We start from the raw sequence: 18,261 nt of genomic DNA, 5'->3' as shown, positions 1-18,261 counted from the left end.
TGCTCTTTGGCTGCCACAACATCACACCAGTGTTTGAAGTCGGTTATTGCTGGATTGTCTTCTAGTTTGACAATACCCCATCCAATATACTCTAAGTTATGCTGACCTCTGCCTTGTTTACATCATGGACAGACACTATAAACTTCTCCAGTTTCTATTAAGTCTATCCCCAGTAGACCATAGCCCAATCTCCTAGATTATTACAAAATCTCCATCAGTAGCCAATAAGAAAGGCCCAGACATGGTTTTAGATTAGATTAGATTCTCCACAGTATGTTTACTCAAATTCCAGGACTGCTAGAGGCCCGATCCCGTGGACTGAAAGACAGAACCCATCCCTGACTGAGTGACCACTGAGACGAAAGTGAGTACTGCAGATGCTGGAGATTAGAGTCAAGAGTATTGCGCTGGAATAGTGCAGCAGGTCCAGGCAGCATCAGAGAAGCAGGAAAATTGACGTTTCGGGCAAAAGCCCTTCATCAGGAATGACCACTTGATGATCACAGCCAAACTGTCACAGGAGAATAATTGCAGCCTCTGGATGGACTGTGAGGAGTCTAAGTCACAATTTGGAGGAATCCACCATCACCCAGATGACCATATCTTTCACACATCACCATGCTCTTCATGCAGGCATGGGCACTAGATCTGATGATGCATTGTTCCCTTCATTCATGTCTAACCACTGTTTCACATTGGCACAAAAAAAAGATAAGATAGCAGTTTGTGGTTGTGGGGCATGGTGAAGAGGCAGGTTGGCCACCATCCCACCAGATAAGCTGCTGACTGACCCGCTGCGCTAGCCTGCTGTATTGCCACTCTCCAGCCAGGTTCCCTCATAGTCCATGGCCTCACTTCCTGGGCAGGTTGGATTAGTCAGAGGAGAGTTGCATTCTTTAGATAAACAGAGTGCTGTGAGCAATGCCAGCCTCGGGAGATTTCAGCACATAGTTCAAGCATTTTAAGACAACGGGACAGGCCGGAGATATTCTTTTCTGGAATGATTTGCACCTGATCCTTACAGCATCTCTCATTTTCACTAAAAATGACTTCTGGTAGAATCGTGACCAGTTATGAGTCAAATATGTACATAAAAAAAGGATAATAACAAAGGTAGTTGGTTGCCAAAGTTTTTCTCATCCAGAGAGTTACGAACTTTAAGATGTTGCAGACAGAAGTATCAGATACCAAGTTTGGCAAGCAGAACACTTTCCAATAGTCACAGAGAGGTTGGCTGCATAAGCACACACAGCACCAGATTTCACACATTAAAAAAAGGACTATACAATGTGGCCAGAGGATGTTCAACAGCTTGACCATCACAGACAAGGGGAGGTCCAAAATATCATAGTCTTCAGTGGACAGAGGAAGAAAGGGACAGATATTCAAAGTCTTCTTTAAACAAAATTCACCATCAATTCCTTTCAGTTCTCACTATATAAGGACATAAACAACTCCCTATTACACGTATCTCAGGTAATGCAACTTACTTCAACTACCTTCTCCAATTTCGATATACTCACAACCACTCTCCTGTATTCTCACCTCCCACAATATTCTTGCCAGACACTCACCAACGGAAACCTCACTTCCTGATCTGGTTGCATCGAATCCCCAGAAAAAAGGTTCAGCACCAGTGGAGGTATCCCCAATTTAAGCGTCCTGACCTCCCCACAACAGAAGACCTTGGACTCAACATGATTGCTGCAGGGGATACTTATTGTCTGGAGGCAAGTGATTACATACGGGCATAGTGTGTCCTCAAAACACAGAGCAACATTATACAACCTTCAGTCCCCTTCCAATCCATTTCCACCTTCCAGGAGAGAGAACAACCTCAGTCTGGTTCACCTATCAATTTTCAGCAGCCAGCAGGGACCTCCAGTGACAGAGGATGCCACAGTGGAGGTGTACCACTGTTCTTCCTCAGTAATATAGCCGGAGGTATTAGTCTAGAGGAAAGCAAATAGTAGGCTGTGGAGTTAAGGCTATAATCATATCAGCCAAGATCTTGCTGAATGGTGGAAGGGGGTTTGAGGGGTCACTTGGCTGACCTGAGCTCCTATTTTGTGTATTCTTGCATCTCGTCTCCCAAACCTGTCAAATATATTTGGGCGGCATGGTTGCTCAGCAGTTACCACTGCAGCCTGACAGCACCAGGGTCCCAGGTTCAATTCCAGCTTCGGTGACTGTCTGTGTGGAGCTTGCACATTCTCCCAGTGTCTGCGTGGGTTTGCTCCAGTTTCCTCCCATAGTCTAAAGATGCGCAGGCCAGGTGAATTGGGCATGCTAAATTGCCCTTGGTGTTAGGTGCATTAGTCAGAAGGGAAATGGGTCTGGGTGGGTTACTCTTCAGAGCATCAGTATGGACTGGTTGGGCCAAAGGGCCTGTTTCCACACTGTACGAAATCTAATCTAAAATCATATTTACTCTTGGAAGTCACTTTCTTATTCCTCATCTACCAGCTCAACAAGTTTCAACAATGGGGATACACGTCATTATACATGTGCTGTACAATCTGAATCAAAAACTTGGTCAGAAACAACTTCCCCCATTGTTCACCGTTGTGGATTTTCAGAGCCAGTTCCTCCTCTTCTCAAGTAGCACTAGCTCCTTATTATCCAAGCAGATGGTCTTCATCCAGTACGAAATGGTGCAGAACACAGTACAGAATGATGATCCCCATGTGTGTGTATTGCTACTCTCCATTGATATCTCAGGTGCCGAAACACACTCTTGGACAGTAGGTTATCCTCTCCAAGTCAAGTTCTTGTGTGAGCCTGATTGTATGCATCCTTTGCGTGGGCTCTCAATGGAGCCTTCAGCACAGCTGTATGACTCATCCTATGCCCTTCCGGTTTGTTTAGCTGGAAGAACTTTTTGAATCATTTGGATTGACAATAGCTGTAATGATTGTTGTTGCGCTGCCAGATGTGTACTATCACTCACCAACAACTAGTCTTCAAAGAAATGTGCAAATCTAAATTCTATTCATAAGTATTGTTTCAATTCCAATTATAATCAGATTGTTTATCATTTGATACAAGTACCGTTGTTCATAATTCTAGTTCCCAATTCTTACCCTAAAAGAATTTAACTTCTAGAATTGAAGATTGAAGTATTAAATGCAAAATAAATGGGAAATCCTGACTGAGAAACTGCTAATAATCCTGATGTGAATGTTGCACAAACAAGCAGGAAATTAATTTTAAAGCCATTTATTGGAAGTATTGGCAGAACCAGAACCTATTACCTTCAACTAAGCTTAAAAATAGCTTGTAATTCTGGGAATGAAGGTTATAAAATCTAATCAGAAGTGGAAATTAGTCATACAAGTTGCAGAATCAAACAGTAAAGTTCAAGGTGAAATAATTTGTTTGCATTTCCATCATCGTCATCGCAAAGCATGGCACAAGGTGATAGAGATAGTCACAAAGGATGCAGCCTTCATAAAAAAGGTTGTTTTTTTTAATGTATCTCTGTTTGCTGATAAAAGCAGGTTGTTCTGTTTGGGAACACACAAAGATCAGATCTAAAGAAGCAACAGGATGCTAGTTTTGTTAGGCCTGCGTTTCAGCATCACAAACACTGGTTTCATAAATCAACACGTGGAACACCAAGCAGGGTATTATCTTAGTTTGGTTTTGCAAGGGAAAATCAGCTCGAGCTTCCAATTAGTGGGAAAAATCTGAAATGGCCCTCAGAGCCTTGTGGCAGAAAACGGTTGGCGGGGGTAGCTCAGGAGGCTGTAGGAAGGCCAATTCAATACCTGCCAGCAACCTGAGCAAGAAGATCAGGCATTCATAGGTGTCCAAGACTATAAGAAAATTGACAGGGAAAATTACACAGCCATGCTAAGAAAAAATAAAGCAAGGACTCCTTTAGAACCTTACGAAGGAGCAAGTGGAATACGAAATGAGAATTAAAATGAATTCTTAAACACCTTCTAAGTTGGTCGCAGGAAAAGAAATTGCGCCTTCAAAACTTCCCGGGGGAAACAAAATGATGGGCGATATTTACCATAAGCTGGGGAAGGTGGGACCTGTACAAACAGGACGGTCTTTACTTGAACCAGAGGGTGGGTGGGAAATTTGCTGGTGCTATTCAGGTGGGTTTAAACTAGCTCAGCAGGGGGATGGAAACCTGAGGTGCAGTTGCAGTGCACAGGAGGATAAGAGTAGGGAGGACAGGGACAGGATTTCAGGGTCACAGGAATGTGCTGGCTGACAGCAAACAGGTTTGAAGTGTGTCTAGTTCAACGCCAGAAGTATCCAAAATAAGGTCGGTGAGCTTGCAGCATGGATAGGTACCTGGCACTTCGATGTTGTGGCCATTTTGGAGACATGGATAGTGCAGGGTGAGGAATGGATGTTGCAGGTTCCAGGGTTTAGACCTTTCACTAAGAACAGGCAAGGCAGCAAAAAAAGAGTCAAGGATAGTACAACAGTGGCTGAAAGAACATTTGACGAGTACTCATCTACTGAGGTAGTGTGGGCTGAGGTTAGAAACAGGAGAGGAGAGGTCACACTGCATTGGAGTTTTTTTATAGGCCTCTGCAGAGGCCCAGGGAGGTGGAAGAGAGGATTGACAAAACTATTCTGGGTAGGAGTGAAAGGAACAGGGTGGTCATTATGGGGGACGTTAACTTCCCCAATATTGACTGGAAATGCTATTACTCTAGTACGCTGGATGGATCAGTTTATGTCCAATGTGTACAGGAGGGTTTCCTGACACAGTATGTCGAAGGGCCAACAAGAGATCTGGTGCTTGATAATGAACCAGGCCAGGTGTTTGATTTAGTTGTAGGTGAGCACTTTGGAGAGAGTGACCATAATTCAGTTACGTTTAGTTTAGCGATGGAAAGGGATAGGTACATGCCACAGGTCAAGAGTTATCGATGGGGCAAGGGCAATTACAATGCAATTAGGCAAGAATTAAGATGCATAGAATGGGGTTGCAAAATGCAGGGGATGCAGACAATCAAAATGTGGAGCTGGTTTAAGGAACAGATATTGCGTGTCCTTGATATGTATGTCCCTGTCAAGCAGGGAGGAAGTGATAAGGTAAGGGAACCGTGGTTTACTACAGAAATTGCATCTCTTGTTAAACAGAAGAAGAAGGCTTATGTCGTGATGAGGCAAGATGGTTCAGATGAGGCAATAGAGAATTATAGATCAGCTAGGAAGGATTTAGAGAGAGAGCGAGGAGAGCGAGAGAGAGTTAAGAAGAGCAAAGAGAGGACAAGAGCAGTCTTTAGCAAATAGAATAAAGGAGAACCCTAAAGCTTTCTATAGGTATGTGAGGAATAAAAGGATGATTAGGGTAGGAATAGGGCCAGTCAAAGACAGTAGTGGGAAGTTGAGTGTGGACTGTGGAGATCGGAGAAGTGCTAAATGAACATTTCTCATCGGTTTTTACTCAGAAAAAGGAGAAGAATATTGTAGAGGAGAAGAATGAGGTATGAAATATTAGACTAGAAAGGATCAAGGTTAGTTACGAAGAGGTGTTATCAATGCTACAAGGAGTGAAAGTAGACAAGTCCCCTGGCCCGGATGGGATTTATCAGAGGATTCTCTGGGAAGCTAGGGAAGAGATAGCAGAGCCTTTGGCTTTGATATTTGAGTAGTCATTGTCTACAGGTTTAATACCAGAGAACTGGAGGATTGCAAATATTGTGCCCTTATTCAAGAAGGGCAGTAGAGATCACCCAGGTAATTGTAGACCAGTGAGCCTTACTTCTGTTGTAGGAAAGGTTTTGGAAAGGATTATAAGAGATAAGATTTATAATCATCTAGCAAGCAACAATTTGATTTCAGATAGTCAACATGGTTTCGTAGAGGGCAGGTCGTGTCTCACAAACCTGAGTTTTTTGAGAAGGTGAGCAAGCATGTAGAAGAGGGTAGGGCAGTTGACGTAGTATTCATGCACTTCAGTAAAGCCTTTGATAAGGTTCCACATGGTAGGCTATTGGAGAAAATGCAGAAGCAAGGAATTGAGGGTGATTTAGCAGTTTGGATTAGAAACTGGCTCTCTGAAAGAAGGCAGCGAGTAGTGGTTAGATGGAAAATATTCAGCCTGGAGTCTGATGTGTTGTGAGTGGTGTGCCACAAGGATCTGTTTTGGGACCACTGCTGTTTGTCATTTTTATAAATGACTTAGACACAGGCAGAGATGGAAGGATTAATAAATTTGCAGACGAGACTAAAGTCGGTGGAGTAGTGGACAGTTTGGAAGAATGTTACAGGTTGCAAGGGGACTTGGATAAACTGCAGAATTGGGCTGAGAGGTGGCAAATGGAGTTCAATGCAGCTAAATGTGAGGTGATGCACTTTGGGAAGAATAACAGGAAGGCAGAGTACTATGTCAATGGAAAGATTCTTGGCAGTGTGGATGTGCAGAGGGATCTTGGAGTCCATGCACACAGATCCCTGAAAGTTGCCACCCGGGTTGATAGTGCTGTTAAGAAGACATACGGTGTGTTGTGTTAGGTTTCATTCGTAGAGGAAATGAGTTCCAGAGCTGCAATATCAGTCACCTCAGGCGACTGACTGTGTGTAGTTTGCACATTCTCCCTGTGTCTGCGTGGGTTTCCTCCGGGTGCTCCGGTTTCCTCCCACAGTCCAAAGATGTGCAGGTCAGGTGAATTGGCCATGCTAAACTGCCCGTAGTGTTAGATGTAGATGTACATGTAGGGGTATGGGTGGGTTACGCTTCGGCGGGGCGGTGTGGACTTGTTGGGCCGAAGGGCCTGTTTCCACACTAAGTAATCTAATCTAATCTAATCACGCTGTAACTATACAAAATGCTAGCGCGGCCACACTTGGACGTTTTAGTAAAAGGTAGTTGGAAGTATTGAGGTCAAGGTTGGAGGAGAAAGAGAGAAGGAGAAAAGGAAGGGAAAAATAGAACATGTTATAAGCACTCCAATTCACATGTGGAAGGCTGAGGCTGATATCAGGGAAAGGAAACCTCAAGTAAAGGATAGATCAAATACATGTACGAACACCAGCGCACATACAGATGTGTGCGGAAAGCTACCGAACGAAGCTGTACAGTGCCTTAAGTCTGTTTCAGAATCTGACCTTTGACTGCCCTCCAAGACCTACAGCCCCCCTACGAGATCCGCCTGGCGAAGTTTGCAAGTCAGCAGTCACCACCTCAGGGTCTGCTGAATCACTGGTACCATCTCGTACCGGCAACAGATTGAAGCAAAAAGCCCAAGAGAAATATAACTGGCCAGCCGCAAACATCCATGCCAGAGCAGCCACCCGCAAATGAAGCGGAACAGAGACTTTAATGCTTTTGTTGCAGTGCTGTCGACCGCCTGGGAGGCATTCCCAGTGCGAATGGACATGACCAAAATTGCAATGTGTAAACAACGAGAAGGTGAGACAGTGTCCCAGTACCTTACATGCCTCACTGAAGTCCATAATGCCCATTGTGGACTGAGACCACCCGACGACATAACTGCAGCAGAGATCATGGCGTGTGAAGGACACCTGAGGAACAGCTTCATCAATGGAATGAAAGACAAAATAGTGAAGGTGGTAAAGGACACATGCATTACCTGGGACATGAGAAAGCTGAATTTGATAGAACAACATGCGATACATGCTGAAAAACTGCTTACCCAAGAGAAGGATAAGCGGAAACTAAAGATGGAACGGCAAGCACATAAAGCTCAGCTTACTATGATTCAGATGGTCGCCCAGCCGTTGGAGGAAGGTGCTGCAGAAAAAGAGAGCAGAAGGGGCGCTGGCAGAGGTAGATCTGGTAGTTGCTTTGTTCACAGAGCAATGGACCATTGGGTGAGACAGTGCCCACACGGACAGCCTCAATCAGCCCTGGAGGCTGGACAGCAGGGTGCCTGACAAGGGAAAGCTGGGGTGGAGGTGGGCAGCCCATAAGGTACAGGTAAGCCTCTTTCCTTTATGCTTGGCAACGAAAATTCGCTTATGCTAATCTCTTCTATTAACCTTACAGGCACTGAACTAAGTCCCACCCCCATATTGAGCACAGAGATTAGAGCATGAATCATATGTTCAGTACAAAGATGATGTGTATAAGTCAATGCCTACCTCTATGTTATATGTGGAAGGTACCCCAATTACTTTTTTTGGTAGATACAGGGGCATCCCTGAAAGGCTTAGTAGTGACAATGGGACACCGTTTGTCAATAATGCCTTACAGCAAGATCGGTGATTATTTGGGAATAGACATGAGACAACGCTGTGCCTACCACCCAGCAAACAGTGGGAAGAGGGAATTGCTACCCTAACAGGGTTTTTTACATTGACAACGTATTGTGAGGAACTAGGGGTGGCATGGACAAAGGCATGTCCAATTGTGCTGAGGAGGAGGAGGAGGAGGAGGAGGAGGAGGAGGAGGAGGAAGAGCTAATCTAGCCTGTTCGAGGTTTTGTTTGGTAGACCACCCAACACAGGAATTGGCCCAATACTAAGGTAAGACAGATAACAGGCCACTGTGAGGATGAGATGTTGTGTTACTATATGAAACTCTCTATAACGTTTGTCTGAAATATAGAATCAAGTGAAAGCAGCACAACCCCAACCAGCAGAAGGGAAGCTGCATGATCTAAAACCTGGAGACTGTATAGTGGTGAAAGACTTCAGAAGGAAAAACTGGAAAGCGAAGAGTTGGCTGCGACCATTTAAAATGCTCCTTACAACATAGAGACAGCTGTTAAGATTGCTGATTTTTAAGCTATCTGGCTCTATAGATTTTTTTTTAAATCTGGCTCAATTTTTTTGTCCTGGTTGTCATAAAATGACAAAAAAGGAGGAAATTGTAATGGAAAATTAACAAAATTAACATTTACTCTGAAATCCATTTACTCTGAAATCTGAAAGACAATGCTCTACTAAACTTTCTGACACTTTGCTGAAGTCTCCAGTCGAGGGACAGCTTGTCTCTGTGAAACTTTGTAAACATTCAAAAAGATAAAAATATAAGAACAGTATGTCCACAACAAGGGATTGAAAAGAACAACAACTCAAAGCTTTGTCCTTGAGTGTGATAAGAAACAGTATAAAACAAATATATGAATTATGCTCAGGGCCCTTGCACAAGGCATTGTTGTCAAGTGCAGGTTGCCCCTCTGCAATGCAGAGGTTAAAATTAATAAAGTTCTTTTTGTTGCTCTTGCTAATAGATGAGTTGAGTCAATTTAATTTCCACAACAGTGTATAGTTCTGGTCACCATATTTCAGGAAGGATGTGGAAGCATTGGAAAAGGTGCAGAGGAGATTTACCAGGATGTTGCCTGGTCTGGAGGCAAGGTCTTATGGGGAAAGGCTGAGAGACTTGGGTCTGTTCTCATTGGAAAGAAGGCTAAGAGGGGATTTGATAGAGACACACAAGATGATCAGAGGAGTAGATAGGGTAGACAGTGAAAGTCTTTTTCCTAGGATGATGTCAGCTTGTACGAGGGGGCATAACGACAAACTGAGGAGTGATAGATATCAGAGGCAGGTTCTTTACGCAGAGAGTGGTAAGGGCATGGAATGCACTACTGCCAATGTAGTCAACTCAGCCACATTAGGGAGATTTAAACAATCCTTGGATAAGCACATGGATAATGATGGGATAGTGTAGGGGGACAAACTGAGAATAGTTCAGGTCGGCGCAACATGGAGGGCCAAAGGGCCCGTTCTACACTGTATTGTTCTAAGCTAATGTAACACACACACACACACACACACACACACACATAGTTCTTTTAGTTAATTGCTGGGTGTTTGTTGCAACTGTACCTTTATCTGTTTGACCTCATACTGGAGTTTCTGGATGGGATTTCCATAGATGTCATTCCCAGAAATCACTGCTTTACTTGCAACCACTTTCGCCCTTATCACTGACAGGAAAAAAAGGAGAGAAAAATGAAGTGAATCAATCAATCAATTTCCAGTAAAATAAAAAGTAGAAATATAATTCAACAACCATGGTGGCAGAAGCAGTAGTTTTCCATTTCATATAATCAAACAGAATTCTTGAAAAGGCTTAACAAAATAAACTTCCCTCCAAACTAAGGAACAGCAGCTTTATAAAATATAAATAGATCTCCTGTAGCAATGCTCAGCAGAGATCTGTTCAGGACAGAAGAATTATACCAGTGATCTACAACATTTAAAAAAAAATCTGGCCCTGAATCATCATGTGGCCAATGCTCTACTGATATGAAAATGGCAATAGAGACCAGAATGCAGATGTCCTGCCTCTGGACATGGCATCCACCTTAGTCACAAAAGGGGTGGGGGGAGTCAAGGATGGGTTCTAATATCAAACACCTCTTATTCAGAGAAATGTGCACATGTTAAAATGTTGCTGCTGATCTAGTTTCTCACTTGGGAATTTTGGAGAATACAATTTGTGCATTTTTAGACCAAGTGGTAGATGCTGTGAAGTCTCGAGAGTTATCTGGTCCCCTTTCAGAGAGGGAAAGGGCCCATTTTGGGATAGGTCCTGGCATATTTTGAGAGGCAAGATGTTCTCAGAGAGATCAAGTACTCTTAGGGACTGTTAAACATCGATGCGCACACACATTCAAAGTCCATAAGCTAATTGGTACTGTCAAGAGATCTCTCAAGTCAGCTTTAAAGGCAAGTTGATCTCCTGTTTTTTTTTATTAAATTTAAGAAAAAAGGCCTACAATATTAAAACAAAAATCAGTATTTTCTATTTTTGTCTGTTGACATAAGCAGAGAGATACCATTATAGGATTTGTGCTGTATGACCAACATTATACCCATGCATTGTCACAGTGAGGTGCCAGTCACGTCATAGCTTGATTGACAACTGCCTGAGAGAGCTCCAAATCAGATGCCAGTAGTTCTCTGGTGCAGGTAGCACCACAAAGCTGGACCACAGAACACAGATGAATATGGATAGAATGGGGGTCACTGACAGCGTCACAGGGTGGGTGGAGTCAGTGGATGAGTATTCGTGAGATCTCTCTTCCCAATTTTGCATTCAACTTCAGTGATCCAAAGAGCCTGCAAACAAGGTAAACCCTTCCACCAAACAGCCCCAGAAGAAAACAGATTATCTTCAGGAGGCATGAAAATGGTGGACACTTTCACGAGAATACAAGAGCTACCATGTAAAGTTCAGCGAGTTCAGGGATAATTTGCTTTAAGTGGATAATTAATAATATTATTTCCCTTTCAATCATAACAGGTCACATATTCCTGCATCAGGCCCTTCCCACCTGTAATCTCATTGAGTAGGGTTTTCTTGACTTCTGGAATCTGATGCAGATACTCCTGCCCAATAGCTCCCATGCCTGCTTTAGTGGGGTTCCACAAAATCTTGCCCATGATTCAATGCCACCATGTGTATTGTTAGATTCAAGAACTTGAGCACTTCCGCAATGAGACTGGAACCCAGTCTGTTGACTGGCATTTTGTACAGGTACAGCCAATATAACATTTTACATTCTTCCAAAACTTACAAAATGCTGATTTTTAAAAATCAAAACTCTAGACTACCCGGGAAAAAAGTTAAATGTTCTTTTTCAATAAATGCATGAATTGGATTGGTTATGAATATCAGTCAACAGGCAGGATTTCTGCCCACATACAAACATGTCCTTGAACTACTTAACAGCAAATGTTTTGGCTCAATGCAGAATAAAAACAAGAAAACAAAAATCAAAGAACTATGAGAGAGCTACTCTTGTAAATTTCTCATTCCCAGTATGCTGTTTAAGGATTTTCAAAATGTTTTTAATAAATAAATCCCTGTGCAGAGGAAAACTGTTTCCAAGATAAACAGAAAGTAAAGGTTCAATTTTATTCAGCCTGAAATTTCCACTTGAAGGGTCCTACTTGGGAATGACCTTCAGGATTTTAAGACATGCCCACACATGTAACATGATGAATTCATGTATGTAGTGCATATTCGGAGTGTTGTGGCACTGGTGAGTTCAGGCACTTTAGGTGGAACTACTGCTTAGAGTTTATTGTGTAGTTAGTGTGATTTTGAAAATGGATTTTATACTGCAGTCATGCTGCAACCATGCTGCCTTGAGCATGGGCACAATACAGCACTGAAAACATGAAACAACAATGCAATGCAAGTAGTTCTTAACTATTCACCTATTTTCAATGAGTTCCACTTTTATTTATGCAGCCAAATGTCCAATGCAGATCAAAGGTGCTAGAAAGTCCTTTTGTAAGTGGCTAAACGAGCAAGTAGAAATATCTATGAACTTGCTTCTAGCAACAGCACCAAGGCTGAAAGGGAAACAGGAAAAAGATGATAATACCTCTTGACAGATTGATAAAAAAATATATATGATGTATCTCTGGAGCAGGTGGGATGCAACCTATCTTCCTCCACAAGATGTAGGGACACTACCACTACAGTCCAAGAGCCTTTTTTTCTTCATTAAATTTTGAGTTAATTCCACGGAAATCAATATCCTGTCACCAGGTCAACCTATATTTATACGTGCACAATACATGGACTACATCACAAAAGCCCTCTTTTTCTCATCAACCCTGCTCAAATGTTTTATGATGCATGTCTGGAGCAGGTAGGACTTGAACCCCAGTCTCCTGGCCCAGAGGTAGGGACACTACCCCCATGCCAAAAGAACCCTGAAATGGGAACTTAAATGTAGTTCTAATCTGTGAAATGTTTTACATAACCCCAAAAAGGATCTTCGCAATTTAGCTTAGTTATTCCACAGGTCACTGTTCTGATGAACCTTGACATCTTGATGTCATAAAATCTACTTGAATACAACTTAAGTTTTAACTAGAACATGCTGAACTGATCAACGGCTAAAGCAATCTGAAACATGGACAGCTGTTTGTAGTTGTTGACATTCTTAACAGTAAAAAAGAGCTTATTTTCAGTTTTCAATACATGATAGACTCATACCACACAGAAACAGACCCTTCATTCCAACCAGTCCATGCCAAACATAATCCCAAACTAAACTAGACCCACCTGCCTGCTCCTGGCCCATATCCCTCCAAAGTCTTTCCTATTCACATACTTATCCAAAAGTCTTTTAAACATTGAGATTGTACCCACGTCCACCACTTCCTCAGGAAGTTCATTCCACATGCAAACCACCCTCTGTAAAAAAAAGTGCCTCATCTCTCTCACCTTAAAAATGTGCCCCCTAGTCTTGAAATCCTTCAACTAGGGAAAAAACAACCACCATTAACTCTATGTACACCTGCCATTAAACATAAGCGATAAAAAAGTTTATAAAATAATCACAATTCAAAAGCGTTCCTAACTAGTCCCAGCCAAAACAGATTAATCCATTTAACTTCAGTTTCTAATTGCTTTGGATTTATTTTGTTAAACGTAGCCTTTCTTCATGCCCTCCAGATGAGTCATTTAACTTTTGCTTAAGACTTTGCTCATCAGATTTTAATCAGATCCAATCTCTCAGTCCAAAAATGTAATGAATGATGAAGTATCCAATGCATGATATTGGATAATTCCACAGATTCATAGCCATTTGAGCAAAATACAAATTATTCTGTCTGTCTCAGTCTTAAATCAGTTTCTTACCCTAAAATGGTGTCTCCAGTGAAATGTCTCCATGTCTATCCTTAAGCCCCGACCAACTTTTGTAAATTTTAATGAGATTATTTTTCATTTTTACCAATTTCAGAGAGTATAGATTCAATTTATTCAGTTTCAGAGTACAACCCTGTCAGAATATCTTAGGAACCTGTTTAGTAAACCTTTGATTCTTTGCCTCAGAGTCACACAATCAGATTTGTCGGTGTCATCATCTTCAATTCTCTATTCTGTACTGTTCTTAAACATTCCATATATGTCACCATAAATGGTGACCAAAGGATCTTGTGTTGCAGTGGCAGTGATCTGACATCTCAACTAGAAGTCCCGGATTCAAATTCCCGCCTGTCGTAGAGAAGTTTCAGAACATGCCTGAACACTTCTTCATTGATTATAAAGCACGTAAATGCTGGCCAGTAGTGACGTCCACATTCATAACAAATTAGAATAACTTTATCTATTTCATTATTGCTACCATCCATTTTCTCCTTTACTCCCTTCTGTATTAATCATGGATCTTCCTTGTAATGACTGTCTGTCTATCATTTGCTCTACTGATGTGAACAACACATTGTCTTTTGCACGCTTGGTTGTTATACACCAATTCCTCTTTTTGGTTTCGCCCGTCTTTGGATTTCAAAAAGGATATACTTGATTGATCACCAGAGACCAAATCATGTATTGGTTAAAACATGATTCTGGTCCCATTAGTTTAAGTGGTGCTGCTATTATGTGAAATTCTTAACACTGAATTCCATGGTGGAGCACGGTACTTAGTCTGATCACAACAAAGTCCTACTCCCAACACACGTTCTTGTGCTACATTATAGTCGCTTTATAATATGCCTTACTAACTTGCTGAACTTGGATGTGAGCTTTCTATTCATCAATCAGATTCAAGTTTTTTCTTTCTCTCCTTTGCTGAACAGTTGTGTTTTGTTTGTGAACTTCCAATTCACTTGAAACAATGAAGGAAGCTTTGGAAATTCAGAACTTCATTCATTAATTATTTGATCAGCTCCCTCTTTTACAGGCCTAGGATATGAGTGAGCGGATACAAGGTCCACTGTCTCACTCTTATTAGGCCCTTGCTTATCCTTTTAGATCATGTGTCTTCTATTGTGAAGACAGGCAAAATATATATTTGTTCAACTCCACTGCCATTTTTCCCCCATTTACAATGATAATTTACCTGGTCTCTCAGAGACCTATGTTAATTTTAGCTACTCTTTAACTTTTTTCAATGTACTGTAGAAACTCTAAGAACTGTGCTCATTTCATTTTTTCCTCGGATTACCTGCTTGGTCACCTGACAGTTTCTAAAGTTCTCCCCAATCCTCAGGCTTACTACTATTCTTCCAACATGGTAATATTTCTTCTTTAAACGAATACTTTCCTTATCTTCTCCAGTAAGCCATTAAGTTTTCACTTTAATGGAACTTTTGTTGAATATTTTCAATCAGTTCCTAAAATGTTTCCTACTGTGCATAAACCAATCATGTGTTTTAGTTATTTTGCTCCCCCCACCCCCAAACTTAGCCAGCCCCTGCTTTGCTGATGTAACTGACTTTGCACAAGTTCAAAATTCTTCAGCTGGAATCTGTTGTATCAAAAAACATGAAACAATTGTGACACAGTCAGATCTGTTATAACGCGGTAGTTCTGTTTTCATGTTAAGAATTTTGCATAATAGCTCACCATTTGAACTAACTGGACCAGAATCCTGTAATAACCAATACATGTTTTAAAAGTTTGTCCTTTAGAAACACTGACTCTCATTCATCAATCACGTTATAGTAAATTCGCAATAATGAAACAGCCTGAATTAGAAAATTGTTATAACTACCCCGAGAGGATTTTTTTCCACAACTAGATTGCTGCTTAATTCTGCAACAATACATAATCTTGTATCAAAAATATCTTGATCCATGTTTTGTTCCATAACATAGTATTCAATAACCTTGTCAGTGTGTTGTTTGAAAACTCAAAGTTTAAAGAAAGCAATACTGTGAATTAAATATTGAGTGCTGGATATATCTTTCTGAAAAGGTAGAGTTAGTCCAGTATTTTTTCCTAGGAGATCAGAGTCAAAAAGTGTGGCACTGGGAAAGCATCCGAGAAGCAGGAGAATTAACATTTTGAGCATAAGCTGTTCATCAGGAATGATGGGGGTTGGGGGTGCGGAGAGAGAAATGGGAGGGGGGGGGGGGGGGTGGGTTGGGGAAGGTAGCTGGGAATGAGCTAGGTAGATGAAGATGTGGGGGGGGGGGGGGGGGTGGTGATGGTGATAGGTCAGAGAGGAGAGTCGAGTGGATAGATGGAAAGGAAGATGGACTAGTAGGACAGTGCCAAGTTGGAGGGTTGGATCTGGGATAAATGTCGGAGGAGGGGACATGAGGAAACTGGTGAAAATTGACATTGATCCTGTGTAGTTGGGGGGTCCCAAGGCAGAAGAAGATGAGGCATTCTTCCTCCAGGCACCAAGTAGCTAGATTTGGTGGAGGAGACAGCCTAGGATTTGCATGTCTTTGGTGGAGTTGAAGTGTTCAGCTACCTATTGGAAGGATGTTGTGAAACTTGAAAGGGTTCAAAAAAGATTTAAGCATGTTGCCAAGGTTGGAGGATTTGAGCTATAGGAAGAGGTTGAAAAGGCTGGGGCTGTTTTCCCTGGAGCATCGGCTGAGGGGTGACTTTGTAGAGGCTTATAAAATCATGAGGGGCATGGGTAGGATAAATAGACAAAGTCTCTTTCCTGGGGTGGGGGAGTCCAGAACTAGAGGCCATAGGTTGAGGATGAGAGGGGAAAAAGGTATAAAAAGGGACCAAAGGGGCAACTTTCTCACACAGAGGGTGGTACATATATGGAATGAGCTGCCAGAGGATGTGGTGGAGGCTAATACATTTGCAACATTTAAAAAGGCATCTGGATGGGTATATGAATAGGCAGGGTTTGGAGGGATATGGGGCTGGTGCTGGCAAGTAGGACTGGATTGGGTTGGGATATCTGTTCGGCATAGATGAGTTGGACCAAAGGGTCTGTTTCCATGCTGTACATCTCTATGACGCTATGACTCTACAGGGCAGTGAAATTGTTTAGTGCTTTGGTGTCCCAGAGATGTTCTCTGAAAACGTTCCGCAAGTTGGCATCCTTTCCCCCAACCCCCCACATTAACGTACAGGAGACCAAATTGAGAGCAACGGAAACTGTAGATGACGTGCGTGGACTTCCTCTACTGCCAAATCCTAGCCACACAACACCTGGAGGAAGAATGCCTCATCTTCCGCCTTGGGACCCTCCAACCACACAGAATCAATGTCGATTTCACCAGTTTCCTCACCTCCCCTCCACTGACCTTATCCTAGATCCAACCCTCCAACTTGGCATTGCCCTGTTGAACTGTCCTACCTATCCATCTTCCTTCCCACCTATCCACTCCATCCTCTTCTTTAACCTATCATTGTCACCCCCCACCTTCATCTACCTATCACATTCCCAGCACTTTATCCCCAGCCCCATTCATTTCTCTCAGTCCCCTTGGCCCCACCCCCACCCCACATTCCTGATGAGGACCTCCTGCTCGAAATGTTGACTCTGCTGCTCCTCAGATGCTGCCTGACCGGCTGTGCTTTTCCAGCACCGCACTTTTTGACAGCATTTTTCCTGCCTGATAATACATTGCACTATTTTGTGAGACAAACCAGGCAACAAAGGACCTGGATAGGTGTTCATTTTTGTAGCATCTAGGTTAGAGCACACAGGAAAATCTAGAAGGATAGTTCTCTTATGGTTCCTTTCATTTACAACATTCAAGAAGTATAACACCACCCAGGACAAAGAAATCCACTTGACTGGCACCACATTGACAAACATACTCTCCCTCTAACAGATGCTCAATGTACCATCTGCAAGGTGTACTATAGCAATGAGAGAGTCAGTTAGCTCAGTTAGGCAGAGCTGACAGTACGGGTTCAATTCCTGTAGTGGCTGAAGTTACTATGAAGGATTCTCCTTTTCAACTCCTCGCCTGACACATGTTGATCCTTCCTAATGGTGTCTCTCCAATGGATGTACAACCCTAAGGTCTGCTAGGACTCGTGTCGACTTTACCTTTTTGTAACACTTTGCTCAGGCTCCTTAGACAGCACCCTTCGAGGCATATGGCCACTTATAAGTACGAGGTCAAAGGCAGCGGATGCATGGGAACCTCATCTGCAAGACTACCCAAGACACACAGTTCCCTGTCGGAATGTTGTCACTGGGACTCCACTCCACTCCACTCCACTCCACTCCACTCCACTCCACTCCACTCCACTCCACTCCACTCCACTCCACTCCACTCCACTCCACTCCACTCCACTCCACTCCACTCCACTCCACTCCACTCCACTCCACTCCACTCCACTCCACTCCACTCCACTCCACGAATTGTGAATCTACCTACGATAAGTGGACTGCGGTGATTCAAGAACTTTGAGAGCAACTAGGGACAGGCAACAAACACTGGACCAGCTGGTGATACCCCTGTCCCATGAGGAGTGAATAAAAATAAAAGACTTAGATGAAGGGCCACTTTAGTGGATTGGGTTACTGCACTGCAAACCCCACTCCAGATTTTCCTTTTGTACAATACTCAGGAAATGGTTACCCAAGTCTAGGTGGTGACAATGAAATTCAACTCTGACCTGCTGAAAAC

At 42.6% G+C, this 18,261-nt stretch overlaps 1 protein-coding gene across 1 annotated transcript in view; it reads right to left on the bottom strand.

Moving 5' to 3' along the window:
* timp2a (TIMP metallopeptidase inhibitor 2a) overlaps positions 1-18,261 on the bottom strand; it is an 81,357-nt gene that overhangs the window by 18,100 nt on the left and 44,996 nt on the right. Inside the window, exon 2 of the mRNA XM_072558711.1 lies at positions 9,775-9,875. Within this exon, the coding sequence (XP_072414812.1) occupies positions 9,775-9,875 (101 nt within the window). The remainder of the gene's footprint in view (positions 1-9,774; positions 9,876-18,261) is intronic.

The sequence above is a fragment of the Chiloscyllium punctatum genome, chromosome 39 (genome assembly GCF_047496795.1).
Source record: "Chiloscyllium punctatum isolate Juve2018m chromosome 39, sChiPun1.3, whole genome shotgun sequence".
NCBI lineage: Eukaryota > Metazoa > Chordata > Chondrichthyes > Orectolobiformes > Hemiscylliidae > Chiloscyllium > Chiloscyllium punctatum.
The sequence above is the reverse complement of the archived record's forward strand: the minus strand, read 5'-3'. Positions and strand labels throughout refer to the sequence as shown.